The sequence below is a fragment of the Trichomycterus rosablanca genome, chromosome 5 (assembly GCF_030014385.1).
Source record: "Trichomycterus rosablanca isolate fTriRos1 chromosome 5, fTriRos1.hap1, whole genome shotgun sequence".
Taxonomy (NCBI): domain Eukaryota; kingdom Metazoa; phylum Chordata; class Actinopteri; order Siluriformes; family Trichomycteridae; genus Trichomycterus; species Trichomycterus rosablanca.
Genome location: NC_085992.1, coordinates 32,582,124 through 32,597,639, shown reverse-complemented (window position 1 = coordinate 32,597,639; position 15,516 = coordinate 32,582,124). Strand labels below are relative to the sequence as shown.

The 15,516-nt window shown below is 36.9% G+C and overlaps 1 protein-coding gene across 1 annotated transcript in view; it reads left to right on the top strand.

The window, feature by feature from the left end:
* The window catches only part of adss2 (adenylosuccinate synthase 2), a 30,055-nt gene extending 15,514 nt beyond the window's left edge, over positions 1–14,541 (top strand). The window contains exons 3-13 of the mRNA XM_062995061.1: positions 2,003–2,071; positions 2,170–2,220; positions 3,889–3,955; positions 4,121–4,228; positions 5,369–5,450; positions 6,719–6,845; positions 9,275–9,429; positions 10,844–10,968; positions 11,866–11,963; positions 12,090–12,239; positions 13,450–14,541. Of these exons, the coding sequence (XP_062851131.1) occupies positions 2,003–2,071; positions 2,170–2,220; positions 3,889–3,955; positions 4,121–4,228; positions 5,369–5,450; positions 6,719–6,845; positions 9,275–9,429; positions 10,844–10,968; positions 11,866–11,963; positions 12,090–12,239; positions 13,450–13,502 (1,085 nt within the window). The 3' untranslated portion in view covers positions 13,503–14,541. The remainder of the gene's footprint in view (positions 1–2,002; positions 2,072–2,169; positions 2,221–3,888; positions 3,956–4,120; positions 4,229–5,368; positions 5,451–6,718; positions 6,846–9,274; positions 9,430–10,843; positions 10,969–11,865; positions 11,964–12,089; positions 12,240–13,449) is intronic.
* Positions 14,542–15,516: the final 975 nt, after the last annotated feature.

Genomic DNA, 15,516 nt, shown 5'->3' with positions numbered 1-15,516 from the left:
GGGGTTTGGTAGGTCTGGCACGGATTAATTCTATTTACATTATTTCTTACGGGAAAAATAGGTTTAACTAACGAACACTTAAGAACAGCACTTCGGAACCAATTAAATTCGTAAGTCAAGGGTCTACTGTATATTTATATGTTATTTAAAACCGAATATACACTATATGGCCAAAAGTATTGAGACATCTGATTTTTAGCCAGTTGATCTCCTCTATGTGGCTGAAACAGCCTCCTCTCTTCTGGGAAGGCCTTCCACAAGATTATGGCCTGTGTCTGTATTTTATACAAATGTTAGCAAACTGGTGTGACTAAAACACTTGGATTTAAAAAATGTGAGAGGTGCCCACATACGCCCCAATCCCTGTTCTCCTTCACTTATTGTGCAGGCACTCTGGGCAACCAAAGTCCTTACACAGCGTTGATAACTCCACCCCTTTTGTTTGGTCTTTCCCACCCAGCAGACTGGAGGCCAATTTTGTCTGCTGCAGGCGTTAGCCAATTGTGCCTGCCGAGATTCGAACCCGGGAACTTAGAATCTTGGCTCTGGTGTGCTAGAGGATTATCCCGCTGCGCCACCTGGGCATCCCGTTGCCCACATGTCTTTTTTTTTTTTTCCATTTTTCCCAATTTTCCTTCCAATGTAGTCCTATCCAATTACCCATTTGCATTATGCTTCCTCTCTACTGATGTTGATCTCCACCCTGGTTGAGGAGAGTCGAGACACACGCCCCCCTTCAACACGTGGGCAGTAGCTGACTGCATCTTTTCACCTGCACAAGACGAGTTCATATGCGGATCAGCATTGTGTACGGAAAGCCACACCCTGATCAACGCATTATTCCTTGACTCAATCAGCCAGCAGAGGTCGTAATTGCATTAGTTATGAGGTCCCTGCTCCAACTTCCACCCCGTATGAACAACAAGCCAATCGTTATTCATGTAGCTTCCCAGCCCAGCTGGATGGCAGAGCTGAGTTTCGAACTGACGAGTTTGAAATGTCAGCTCTGGTGTGCTAGCGTGTTTTACCACTGCGACACCTGAGCGACCTTGCCCACATATCTTAACATTATTGTGTAAACAAGTCTTCCTCCTGCCTATCTTGTTACAGTGCATAAACGTGTGCTGTCATATTTTTGAAGTCTCCTTCGTCTGCTGCTTCTTTTTTGCCCACTGGACCTGTATAATTAAAGAATGGTTCATGATCCTGATGCACTACTTCTGTCTCTCTTGCTTTATTTAAAACTTTACCTGGACATCCCACAATCTTACACTATACAAAACTGTTGTCAGAATAATAATGTAGCTAAACATAAAAAAAAAAGATTTAAAGAAAAAAGATTTAATCTAAAAGCTAAACGCAGCGCAGAAATAAAGCCTGTACTGGACGCCAGTTCATCACAAAGAACTATAAACTTATTCTTTCATTCATGCAGTTATTCATTTACTCAGTCACAGCTTGAGCAGCTCCAGATTCTGTGATGAAATTTTTCTGATATTTAAACATATTTATAGAGCCTGGTTTGCTCAACAGTCTAATGCGCTAGCCCACCGATGCTGAGATCCTCAAATCTCTGGAAGGGATGATTAAAGGGATTCCTCAATACTGCTGCAGTTGCACACAGATGATGAATAATGGAGAGCAGTTTGTAACTCTGTGAACATGATACTGCTCGATACTCTGTGTGAACCCATGCTGACAGGTGAAAAGAAGCGGATGGCAACTGCACACATGTCAGAGGGTGTGTGTGTGGTACAGCCTCTCTCGACTAGGGTAGGAGTTTGCCGCAGTGGAGAAAAGATAGTACTGTGTAATTGGATGAAAAAATATATATATAAAAAGAATGTTAATTTTTAGAATATTTAGCATATTCTTTTATATGAGAAATATTTAAAATCAGGTTTGTGGTTATAGAGTGGATTTTATAAAGTATCCAGACTTTTTGCACACTTTTTTTAAATCTGCACTATTGACACTTTTCTCCTTCTTTCTTTTACCACAGGGAATGGAGTGGTCATTCACCTCCCTGGCCTTTTTGAGGAAGCTGAAAAGAATTTACGGAAGGGTAAAGGTGTGTATTTTACCTAATTTAAGTAAACTGTAACATATTACTCCTAAGTTTGTCTAAGTTTCTAAAATCAGTAACAGTGTGATTTTATATGCTTTCAGGTCTGGAGGGCTGGGAGAAGCGACTTGTAATTTCTGACCGCGCCCACATTGGTAGGCTGACACTTAAGACATTTATAAACCAGTCAGATGAGCATAACTGCAGGATACAGAATGTCAGATCCTGATGTGCATAATTTAGTCATTATCAGAATGTATTGTCATAAATCAAACTAATTTAATTGTAACTAAACAGGCAAATATTACTCTAAAGTGGTGGAAAACAAGTATTTATCTTTGTTTTTGTTGATTAGTATACACTCTGACCAAAAGTTCTTGAATATAGGTGTTTCAGCCAGGTGTATAAAATCAATTGTACATTTTAAATTCAATGCTTTGAACTTTGTGGCAACGGTTTGGTTAAGTCCCTTTTCTTTGCCAGTATGACTCTGGCTCTGAGCAACAACTGAGTAAAAAAAACTTGGTCAAAAATTCATCCAACATCAGTAGCTCACAACACATGCTCTTTCCATATTAACGTCCATGGTTTTGGAATGCGGTGTAAAAGAATCTCATGGTCTAGTTTTCACATACTTTAGAACGTGTGTGTGTGTGGTCGTTGATAGATAAATAGATAGATAGATGGATGGATGGATGGATGGATGGATGACCGATAGACAGATAGACAGATAGACAGACAGATAGATAGATAGATAGATAGATAGATAGATAGATAGATAGATAGATGGATGATGAATAGATTAATAGATAGACAGAGGGATAGACGGATGGATAGACAGACAGACAGACAGACAGACAGACAGATGGACAGGTGGATTTATAGATATACTGTATAGAAAGATAGATAGATAGATAGATAGACAGACGGACAGACAGATAGACAGACAGATAGTTGGATATATAAATAGATAGGTCGATAGATAGATCTGTGTGCATGTGTACATACATAGTTTTTCTTTTACTATGGTTGCTCATGTATTTTACTGACACAGTCCTCCTTATTTGATCTGGGCTTGGGACTATGGCAATAAGATCGTACCTACAAATGCACCTCTCAATGGCTAGGCTGTTTGGTGGCCATTCCCTGATGTATTTGAACCTCGGATCGCAGTAGTTGTGGGTTTGCGCAATTTACCAATGTGCCACCCGCAACCTTCAGTTAATGTATTCACTTTGAGTTTAGACAAACACAATGTCTTTATTTTATACATTGTAAATATAAACAATAGAATTCATAACAGTATTAATAATCATTAATAATCAAGACTAACAAGAGTTACACTGACCAGGTAGCTTTCTGTTATAGCATGGCCAAGGGTGTGTTTTTTAAAGTATGAATTATATTTTTGATTAAACTGTTTATGAACATTCATAATGTAATGATGATAGATATGTAGGACATTCCTGTGCAAATTTAATGAAGCTTTTTGGCATTAAAAAGTAAAATAACCCAAATAAAACCATGAATTACGCTACATAGATAAGGTAATAGTTTAAAATTACCTATTCTGTTTTCTACTTTCAGTTTTTGTGCAGCAATATAGAATACAGTGCCAGTCAAACACCTTCAAAGTGAATTATTTTAATGAATAGTCCAGTGGATTAAACAGATTAGTGAAAGACAACTTAGATGGTGTTGCAGTAGTTGTTATAGTAACTTCTGTTCTGTTCATTTGTTGTGTTTATACTGCAGACATCTTGTCTGTATGCCAGCACAGTAGAGCTCTGTTTCACTGTCATCCACACACTCTCTGTCTGCAGTGTTTGATTTCCATCAAGCCGTGGACGGAGTTCAGGAGCTGGAGAGGCAGCAACAAGCTGGCCAAAAGTAAATGTGGTTGTTTGCAAACACACCGAATGCTAAAATCTTCCTTCTTTCTTCTTCATTCTTCTTGATAAAGTAGCTACAAAAGATTTTAGACCTACTGTTAAGCTTTTACTACTCAGTTTGTATTTCAGCCCATGTTCATCCAGGTTTTTTCTTCTCTTCTAGTTTAGGAACAACGAAAAAGGGGATTGGACCTGTGTACTCTGCAAAGGCAGCAAGGAGTGGCCTTAGAATATGTGACCTTCTGTCTGACTTTAAGCAGTTCTCTGAGAGGTGAGGGCTTTGCTCAGCTGAACTCAACTCTGTTCTATTTGTTCAGACTTTATCCACACTCCCATGTATAATAAGCAATAATCCAGTGGATGAACTGGTTTTAAAATGTTGTTTTAACTACCTCTTTAGCTGTATTATAAAACCAGTGTTCTGTTATTTTAACCCTGGAACTTTTTAGTTATGGATCATGGCTTTATGCTGTGACACTGAAAGGAGTTTAGGGATGATGTGTGCATTTGGTAGGGTGTAGCATTTGCCACACCTTGTCTGCTGAATCACTGTGATATAATAACGTTCCAGTAAGTCCAGTAAGACGAAAATGAATCATTTCAGAACTTTTTCCACCTTGAATGTTACCTTTAATCTGTACAATTCAATTGGAAAACAAACTGAATGCATTAATTGCATTAATATTTACGTCTCTCTAAACAGTTACACAGACTAAAGTCCTAGAACAACATCTAAAGACAAACAAACCCAAAGCTTAATGCTGCCAACACCATGCTTCACTGTGGGTATGGTGTTCTTTTGGTGATGCATAGTGTTGTTTTTGCGCCAAACTTACTTTTTGGAAATATGGCCAAGAAGTTTTACCTTGGTCTCATTTCTATTTGTCTTTTTATCAATTTTGGAGAAACTTATAGTTCTTATAGTCCTAATCTCACTGTTGTGCCACACTTTTTATCCACTTGTAGATGACTGTCTTTACTGTGTTTCATCGTATCTGTAATTCCTTGGAAATTTTTGTATCTCACTCCTTTCAACAATGAGATCCCTTTTATTGCTTTTTGGACCATGGCTTTTGCTGTAAGATGCAAATAAGTAAATGTCAGGAAAGTCCTAGAGCTGAACTTTATATAGGGTTAAACAGAGTTGCTTTAATTAATGGCAGGTACTGACTACTAACACAGCTACATCTCCTATTATAACAGGGTGTGCACACTTTTGTATTTTTCCTTTATGACTTTAAATTATTTTAGTTGTGTTTCAGTTGAAATATACAGATTATAGGTCACATTAAATGTGGAAATAAATCTGAAATGATTCGTTTTGGTCTGATATTTTTGCATAACAAAAACCTGGCATTTTAACATGAGGTGTGTAAACTTTTGATATCCTCTGTATCTCTGTCTCTTACAGGTATAAACACTTGGCTTCACAGTACAAATCTGTGTACCCATCCTTAGAAATAGATATTGATGGTGAGCTGGCAAAACTAGAGGTGAGCTACCAATTCTCAGATGTTAAAGTAATCTAGGGATCTTAGCTATTCCTAAGTGTAAAGCCACTGTTTGGCTGTTTAAGTCTCCTATCCCTAGGGTTGGTGCACTTTTACATATGCAGTGTTTAGTCATATAACAATAACATACAACATACAATAACTCACCCTTGTGAATCTGAGACAGGTACATTTATTAGAATAAGTAAATGTCCAAACAGATTACTTAATCTGGCGTTTCAGTATTGCAAATATAATTTGCAGTAAAAGTACTGTAACATCAGACATTTGTAACAGTATATTCCCAGTATGTTGACATTTTGGATTCAGCCCATATAACAATGTTGAAACCCATGTTGTATTGCGGAACAAACTCTGTGGGTTGTGCCACAGTGCCTGTTTGAAGTTTCTGTGTTGAATTCTTAATTATTAACTAGAATATTAACTAGCTTTTTATTGTAATATTTTAAAATTATTAATTTACCAAAAAATGCCTGTCCCTGGTACAGACCAAAGCAACCTGGCTATGACCACTTTAAGAAGTTCTAGTACAGTCTGAGTGGATTGAACCTTGTCAGGAATCAAACCAAACATGATGTGTAGTCAGGCATTTTTGCAGTGAGCTAGTTGATATGTTTTCTGAATTGGTAAAATGCAGGCTAAGTGATACAAAAGAATAATATATATTTAAAATATGTACTGAGGAAAATAAACATCATTTTTTTAATGCTTTTAAGTTTTAGATTTAGACTAAAGCAATTTATGACTTCCCACTTAATACATTTGGTGTTTGGTTGGTTGCTTAATTATTTTTTTAGGCTTTTTTGCACTTTCAGTTACTGTAGTTCTAACCAAAATACTTTCACACATTTTTAGGTCTGTTCTGTTAATATTTTTACTGTGTGAACCCACATCATTAAAAAAAGGAACAATTGAACATATTTTTAATTGCTTTGACAGTTCCACAGTGGTATAACTGTGACATTAAAACCCATCTCTTTTTTTACTGTTCATTAGTCAGCTTCTAAAAGTTTAAGACCTGTGAGATATATTGTACTGAAAGAGGCACATGGGAGTCTGCAGTTCTCCTCTGTCAGGGCGGGGGTCTGTAGTTACATTTGGGAAATTTAATATGACTAGATCAAAAGAAAAAAGAAAAAATAGAGTAAAAAAGAAATACCCCCAACAATATAATCAAAACTAAGCATTTATGTATCGTCACGCCTGTTAAAGCCTTCATGTTCATGTCTGCAATATATTGTTTCTGTCAGGCATATGTGGAGAGAATAAAACCTATGGTAAGAGATGGTGTATTCTACATGTATGAGGCTTTACACGGACAACCAAAAAAGATTCTTGTAGAAGGTGCCAATGCTGCCTTGCTGGACATCGACTTTGGTGAGTCACGTAGGCGCAAAGTTTTATTATACCCTCTAGCAATACGAAAAGAAGTAAAGTTTAATTATCTTTTCAGTTAACCTCTATTTGCTCTGCTGGCTTTTGTTTTTATGGTTTTGACCTTTTTTATGATTTTGAGCAAAATGCCGTAAGCATTCCATGACTGGAGTGTTTGTGTTCTTTATGTGTCCTGTATTGCATCCTGTATGTGTTCTGACAGAAAGGCCAATGTGTAGAATAAATATACAGATTCTGAACAGGAATGCAAATGTTCACATGTTCACCAACATATCATTAAATGATTGGTTTACTCTTCTGATTGGGAAGTATACATTCTCAGCAGGATCATGCAGACTTTTCTGATTGCTGCAGACGTAAATTCTTGATTTTGCTGTTGCTTCTCTTAAAGTGTACTATTTTTTCGCACCTCTTCTCCCTTAGGGTGTAGTATTGCAAAATTTGTAATAGTAATGTTACTGCATAAGTTACAACAGCGTGACTTCTAGAGTCTGTATGCTTGACTTGCCTGCCTGCAGTCCAGATCTGAGATCTGTCTCTGCATTATGAAAAAGAGAATCAGACAATGCTGTCCACGAATTGTTTGAAGTCTTGTATTAAGCAAAATAGGCAAAATTCCACTTGCAAAGCTGCAAAAATTAGCTTCCGTTCCCGAAAGATTAAAAAGTGGAAGTAAAAGAAAGGGTGACGTACAGTGGTGTTCAAAAAAATAGCAGTCCAACACCATTAACCTGATAAATCACTGTTTTTAGTAGAAATGCTATTTCTACATAGCAAATAATTTACTTGAAAGTGTAGTAGAGTAATGAAAACAAAACAAACTCAACAATTAGCACATGCATGCCGCTCATTCTGATCGAAGCATTGATTGAAAGGGGCTTGTTCAAAATAATAGCAGTGAGGAGTTCAATTGGTGAAGTCATTCATTCTGCAGAAGAACAGGTGTCCATTTTTGCCCTTATTTAATGTAGGAGGTGGCAAATGTTGCACAGGTTGGTCATAGCACATTTCCTTCTGAAATACTGGGTAAAATGGGTTGTTCCAGACATTGTTCTGATGAACAGCGTACTTTGATTAAAAAGTTGATTGTAGAGGGAAAAAACATACAGAGAAGTGCAGCAAATTATAGGCTGCTCAGCTAAAATGATCTCAAATGCCTTGAAGTGACAACCAAAACCTGAAAGATGCAGAAGGAAGCGTGGAACTACTGTTTGAAAGGATCGAAGAATAGCCAAAATGGCAAATACTCAGCCAATGATCACCTCCAGAAAGATCAAGGAACATCTGAAGTTACCAGTGAGTACAGAAGATGATTAAGTGAAGCCAATTTACCAGCAAGAACTCCTTGCAAAGTCCTGTTGTTAAGAAAAAGACGTGTCCTGAATGGGTTCAAATTTGCCAAGGAACACATTGACTGGTTCAAAGAGAAATGGCTCAACATTTTGTGGACTGGTGGAAGCACGAGCACTGAATTCAAGCCAAAGTGCACTGTGAAGACTAAAGCATGGTGGTACAAAATGATGATATGGGGATGTTTTTCATACCATAGTGTTACACCTATTTATCACATACGAGGGATCATGGATCAGTTTAAATATATCAGAATACTTGAGGAGATCATGTTGCCCTATGTCGAAGAAGAAATGTCCTTAAAATGGGTGTTTTAACATGACAATGGCCCAAAACATCTTGGTTACAGAAGATTGAAGTAATAGAGTGGCCAGCCCAATCCCCTGACTTTAATACCATAGAGAACTTGTGAGCTGATATCTGAAACGTGTTTTTTTGAGGCAAAACCCAAAACTGTGGAATGTAGTCTCATCATCCTGAACTGGAATACCTGTTCAGAGGTGCCAGAAGTTGGTCGACTCCATGCAACACAGATCTCGGAAACAATTGTTATGCCACTAAATATTAGATCAGTAATTTAAAGTAAAGTGAAACCTTAAAAATTTTCAGTTTATAGATACATTTTTTGAGTTTTTAAAGAAAAATGCTGGCACTGCTATTTTTTTGAACAGCCTAATATTCATTTTTCTTAACTTTCTGTAAAGGATGAACACAAACTGGCAAAATATTGTTAATGTTTTGATTTAGAATTGAAAGTGTAGTATTTTCAGTGCATTTGCATTTATGGTAATAAAAGTTATTATATTGATTTTGTGCTTCATTCGCTTTTATAAAATCACTGCTATTTTTTTGAACACCACTGTACATAGGCACAGTGGTAAACATGCCTCCGTCTCAAGTTTTTTTGAGTGTATTGTCAGCATCAAATTCATCATTTGTTTATATTTACAAAATGCAATAAAGCTTCTTGAATAACATCTTTATTTTGACAGTAGATTGTTGTGTAAAAAATACTCTGCATGGTACAGTTGTGATATAATTTTATTTATTTATTTCTTTAGGAACATACCCTTTCGTGACTTCGTCCAATTGTACTGTGGGCGGGGTTTGCACTGGCTTGGGCATGCCGCCTCAAAACGTGGGAGAGGTTTATGGCGTTGTCAAGGCCTACACTACCCGGGTGGGCATCGGAGCTTTTCCCTCAGAACAAAACAATGTAAGCATTGCATGTTGTGTTAAGTTCTCAAAGATCTCTTTAACTGTTCAAGTACAGTCAGTGTGTCTCAGTTACTTTTGCGTGTATCCATTTTGAGCTTCTAGCACATATGGGTATTGGTAAAATTACCTAATAGATGAGTAAGAAAAATGGCTGTAAAAGGAGAAGGACAGTGGCTTTGGGAAAACATTTTGGAAGTCTCCAGGCTGCTCTAGCATTGTATGTTTCTTTGAATTTATTTATGATGCACAGTGGCTGATGATGAATCTGCACACGTACATGTGCAAACCTGTCTACCTGACTGTTCCTCTGTATGTTTTCTAAACTACATCTCTGAACTGTGTTATTACTGGGTGTGACCTAATCCAGGACTTTATGAGAAGAACCTGTGTGTACATACATTGTATGGACTAAAGTTTTGGAACATCCCTTCTAATTATTGAATCATGTGTTTCAATGGTTACTAACAGGTGTAATCAGTTTATTATGTAAGGGACGTTATATGCTTCCAACTGTTATATGCAGCAACAGTTTAGGTAAGGCCCATTCCTGTCCTAGCATAACTATGCTCCTGCGCACAAAGCAAGATCTATAAAGACAAAGAAAACATTGGTTTAAAGAAACCTCAGTGGCCTGCACAGAGCCCTGACACCAGCCCCACTGAACAGCTTTGGAATGAACTGGAACATTAATTGAGGCTTTCTTGACCAACATCAGTGCCCAGCCATACACATGCTCTTTTGACTGAATAGGCACAAATTCCCTCAGACATGCTTTCAGTCTTAAGAGAAGCCTTCTTGGAAGAGAAGTCAGTGTTATAGTTAAAGGGTTACTTCTATTTTCACTCTACAGGTCACTAGTTTAATACCATTTATTTTTTAAATCCAATCTAAAAGAAATATTACACAGTTATTAAAAAAGCTACTTAACATCTAACAGTAAGCAGTATGTCTTCTAAGTCAAACTGTCCTTAGCATTGTCTTATTTTTATACGTTTCTTTGTAAAAATTGCATGTAGTATTATAAAAGTTGGTGATTGTTGGTCGTGTATTTTGAATTTTAAACAACATTGTGTAAAGGTACATCTTAATTTGCTTTAATGCAATTCATCATTTCATTCAGGTAAACACTGTATTAAACAAAAGGAAAAAAAAGATCTTTTAGACCTATGATACATGTCCTTCATAATCACATGGCTGAATTTTTTTTTGGATAGTAAAATTGAAGATAATGGAATGAATCTTTGCAAACAGTGGGGTCCTGCATAACAATTCAATTTAAGAAAGGTGAACCGATAACACAGAACAGAGAAGAGATTGTTTACTATAAGTTTTTTATAATAAATGTAATAAAATGTAATAAATGTTTTTCATTGTATCACACACGGTTTCACTTTTTTTCCCTATCGTTTAAGGATATTGGAGAGCTCCTTCAGACAAGAGGAAAGGAGGTCGGTGTGACTACTGGCCGCAAAAGAAGATGTGGCTGGCTGGACCTGGTGCTTGTCAAATATGCCCACATGATTAATGGCTTCACTGCGTGAGTTTCCACCTTAGTACTTTGGGATTGATTTGTTGTTTTTGTACGAACACATGCACACAGGTACACCGAACTACATTCATAAACCTTAGCCAAGATTTGTGCTATTTATACCAAAAATCTACAACTGTTCTACAGTTCTATTACTGACTGTATTCAATTTACAGCTTATATCATATTGAGAGCATTATTTTGTAAAAATGTTATTCTAACATGCTCATTTTTTATTACATCCAAAAATAAATTTCTCCCAATCTAGTGGTATCCAATTACCCAATCATATTTCATTTTTACTGCTTCAGACCTTCCACTCCTGACCGAGGAGAGCTGTAATGAACACTCCCCCCCCCCTCCCCTTCCTCCAACAATGCAGTGGCTGACCACTTCTTTTCACCTGCACAAGGCGGGTTCATATGAAGCTCCGTATCACACACAGAGATGCATGCACGATTTCCATTATCCGAACTCCTTGTGCGGGCACCATCGATCAGCCAGCAGAGCTTGTAATTGCAGCAGTTTTGAGTAATGTCTACACCCCTTCATTCCTTAGACTAGCCAAACATTGTCTGCATAGGGCCCGGCTGGCTGTCAACAGACCTAAAATTCGAACTTGCAGGCTCGAAATGTCAGGACTGGTGTGTTTTACGGATGCGTAGGGCAAACAGCCCTCTTAATACCCCCTTTTTTAAAACACCCTTACCATTCAGTAAAACCTAGCTTTTGCATGTTTCATGATGATGTTTCAAACCTTTGCCGATTTATGTATAATTGCATTAACACTGTTATAGCTACTTTATTTTAATAAAGTAACATTAAATTCTCGCTGTACAGCTGATTTTCTTTTCTAAGAGTACTGTGTAATGGATAATGTTTTGAAATGCATATTATTCTCTGTAGTTTGGCGCTGACCAAATTGGACATCCTGGATGTATTTTCTGAGATCAAAATTGGTGTTGGTTACAAGGTGAACAACGAATCTATACCATATTTTCCAGGTAAGACACCAAACTCACATACTTTAATTCCGTGTGTAGGATTGTATTGGAGACCTTACCATCTGTCAACCAATCAATCAAGTCAGACCTTTTCTGTAAGACCTTATAAATGACTGTTTTTTGCAGCCAATCAGGAGGTGCTACATAAGGTTGAGGTCCAGTATGAAACTTTGCCTGGCTGGAACAGTGACACTTCAGCTGCAAGGACCTTCGAGGAACTTCCAGAAAATGCACAGAAATATGTTCACTTTATTGAGGAGTACCTCAATGTACCTGGTAAGAATCAGCTTTTTTAAAATAGTATTGCATACCATACTGGTGCGTTCATCAAATTTTCATCCCTTAGTAGTTTTTTTCTTGAAAATTGTTATCATTTTGACTAGTAACAAATAAACAAACAAACAAAAACCTAATGAAAAATAATTAAAGAGCTAAAATGAAAAAAAAATTTTTAAACTATTTATTGCTCCTGTTTAGTACGTTCACTGACCTGATAGGAACAACTCTAAATCTGTTTATTTGCGTAATTATCCAGTTAGTTAGTTATTTTGCAGCAGTGCATTGTATAAAATTGTACAGACAGGGGAGCTTAAGCTTAACTTTGAACATAAGAATGTGGCAAAATAATAAATATAAAAGTGACCATCTGACACCAACAACCATGCCAACGTTAATGTCTGAATTTGCTGATGTCCTGGAATTTAGACACACAACAGCCTCTAAAGTTTACATTGAACAGTGTGAAAAACCAACAACATTTAGTGGGCAGTTCTGCGGACATAAATATACTTTTGATAAAAGAGGTCAAAGAAGAATGCTCAAGCTGGTTTGTGCTTTTTCGAACCACTGTGAGCAAGAAAGCATCTCAAAACAACCTATAAAAAACCACAGTGAGATGAATGGGCTACAACAGAAAAAGGTTTAAACCTTCTCGACTAAAATCACACATCTGAGGCTACAGCAAGCAAAGGCTAACTAAAACTGGACAGTTAAGTATTGGAAAGACTATGTAGATGTTTCAAGGCATGTGAAAATCTATTTGTTTAATTCTCATCAGCAAATAAGTAAATTGTTAAAGTGCATAAACCCTTACTTTATTATATTTAAAATGTGCAGTCTGAAACAATGAGGTCAGAATTTTAGCTGTAATATCGGCCGGCCAAACATCTGCACAAATATGATTGGCTATTTGTTGGGGTGGGGTGGTGGCGGAAGTCCTGCAATGGATTGCCGGCCTGTCCAGGGTATTCCTGCGTTTGTGCCTAGTGTCTCTCTGTGTAACTTGGATCTGCTGCCACCCTGACCTGGATAAAGCAGTGGATGAAAAATTAATGAATGAATACAAGGGCTTAATATTTTTAGAGCACTGTACTTTTTTGTTATTAAGTTATGTCATATTAATTATTTGCTTGCCCACTGCCAAAAAAGTGTTTGTGATTCAGTACTAAGCAAAATACATTATCCTATTGTTTTTTATCTTGACCAGTGAAATGGATTGGTGTTGGCAAGTCACGAGAGTCAATGATCCAGCTGTTTTGAGTTGCTGCTGTACCGTGTGTGACTCCAGCTGGCTCTCGGATGCAGCGCTGTGCTCGGGGCGTATCAAGGTGCTTACCTGATAGAGCCAGAAAATGAATTTGCCTCCTCACCTCTCCAGTTGCTGCAGTTTCCTTTTAAAATCAATGGATCTTCTTCTTCATCATATGATGCGCTCCTCAAAACCTTTCCCTTTCCTTTGGAGGTCAGTGTTGGACGATGTGGTGGAAAGTCCTTTAGTCAAAAGGGAACAGACTCTACAGTCTCTCACTAACACCTAGTGGTCATTTTTATGTAATCTCACAACAAAGACCTTCTTCCAATCAGACCGCTCAGTTGTTCTACATACTGATGCAAAATGTAGAACTAATATTTTAGTTGTTTGAATGGTTTCACTTTAAACAATACCACCACACTCCAATTCCAGTTAAATTGCTTTTATTTAGAAACTAAACTTTACAAGGAGGCAACCAAACCAACTTTGATCATTTTAAGAGATTAAAAATGTTCTTAATATGTCTTCTGAAATACTGAAAAGTAATTTATTATTTATTTTTGTGCCACTAAACAGTGAACTGAAAAGTTATACTTTCGCTTCATTGTTGTATTGTCTTTATAATTTTCAGTCAGGCTGCAAATAACAATAAAACAGCACAGTGTTAATATAACTGTCGTAATTCACCTTATATCAGATTACAGATATAAGAAACAAAAACCTAATATATTTTTAATGATTTGCAGGCATGTCACTACCTTAGACTGTCAATGTTTGGCTTTTTATTTGGTTTTTCTATAAATTATAATGTTGTGTAGCAACAAATAGTTTTCTGAAAATGAAATTCTGTGTACTTATTTCCAAACAAATGAGATGCCGATGTGCAACAGCACAGCTTTAGGAACTTTGGTGTCAGACTTATTTGAGGTATGACTTGAATGTAATTTTAATGTTAAATTTGACACAGTGTGCTTGATGAAATATTAGTCTCAGGATTCTCTGGTGAGCAACTGTTGTTGAATGTTTCAGACTTTCATTAAATCCTTTAAAGCACTTCTTGCTCTAATCTTTTGAACTGCTAGTGGATTTTGGTGAATATATGACAAATGGTGCCATTATTTTCTACTCTTGGCAGGTTTTTTGTACTTTCGGCCGGATGTAGCTCAAGGAAAGTCTGCATGTAACTTCTCATCACTACATTGAGGATTTTTTATATCTTTTAATTCAGCCACATATTTCATAAATCACTGATCTGTATTTTTTTTAAGTTTAAGCAGCAACAGCAGGTGTATGACAATATTATTAGTAATTAAATCCCTTTAATTGAAGCAGTGGGCTCAAACCATATTTACATATTGGATGTTTTGATAATGAGTGATTCACTAGGGTTGGGATCTAGTGACTAGTCATAGCATATAAAAAAATAGCATTTTAGTACTCACCCAACCATTCAAGGTCACCTAATGGTCCGAATGTAGAAGTAAAAAAATTAAAGTCAAGTGTTTACATACACTTTTAAGATTTCAAGATCACTGTTAAAAATCTGCTGGGTTGGGGCCACTCAGGTGGCGCAGCGGTAAAAACACATGCTGGTACACCAGAGCTGGGATCTTAAATACATCGTACAGAGTCTCAGCTCTGCCTGCGGGCTCTGCGGAGCAGCCACATGAACAACGATTGGCCTGTTGTTTAAATAGGGGTGGGATATTACAGCCGGATAGGGACTCTCTCATAACTAATGCAATTATGACTTCTGCTGGCTGATTGATGGCGCCTATATATATATATATATATATATATATATATATATATATATATATATATATATATATATATATATATATATAATCTGCTGGGTTAAAGAGATTCATATATCGATTTATTGTTAGTTTCGTGGTGCAGGAAGTTGTGTGACTGTCATTAAAATTTGTGTCATAGCCTTCTGGACACAACTGGTGATTTCTCTGTGTCCAAATAAATATGGCTAATTTGACTGTATCTTTTGCAAAGTACATAGTTGCT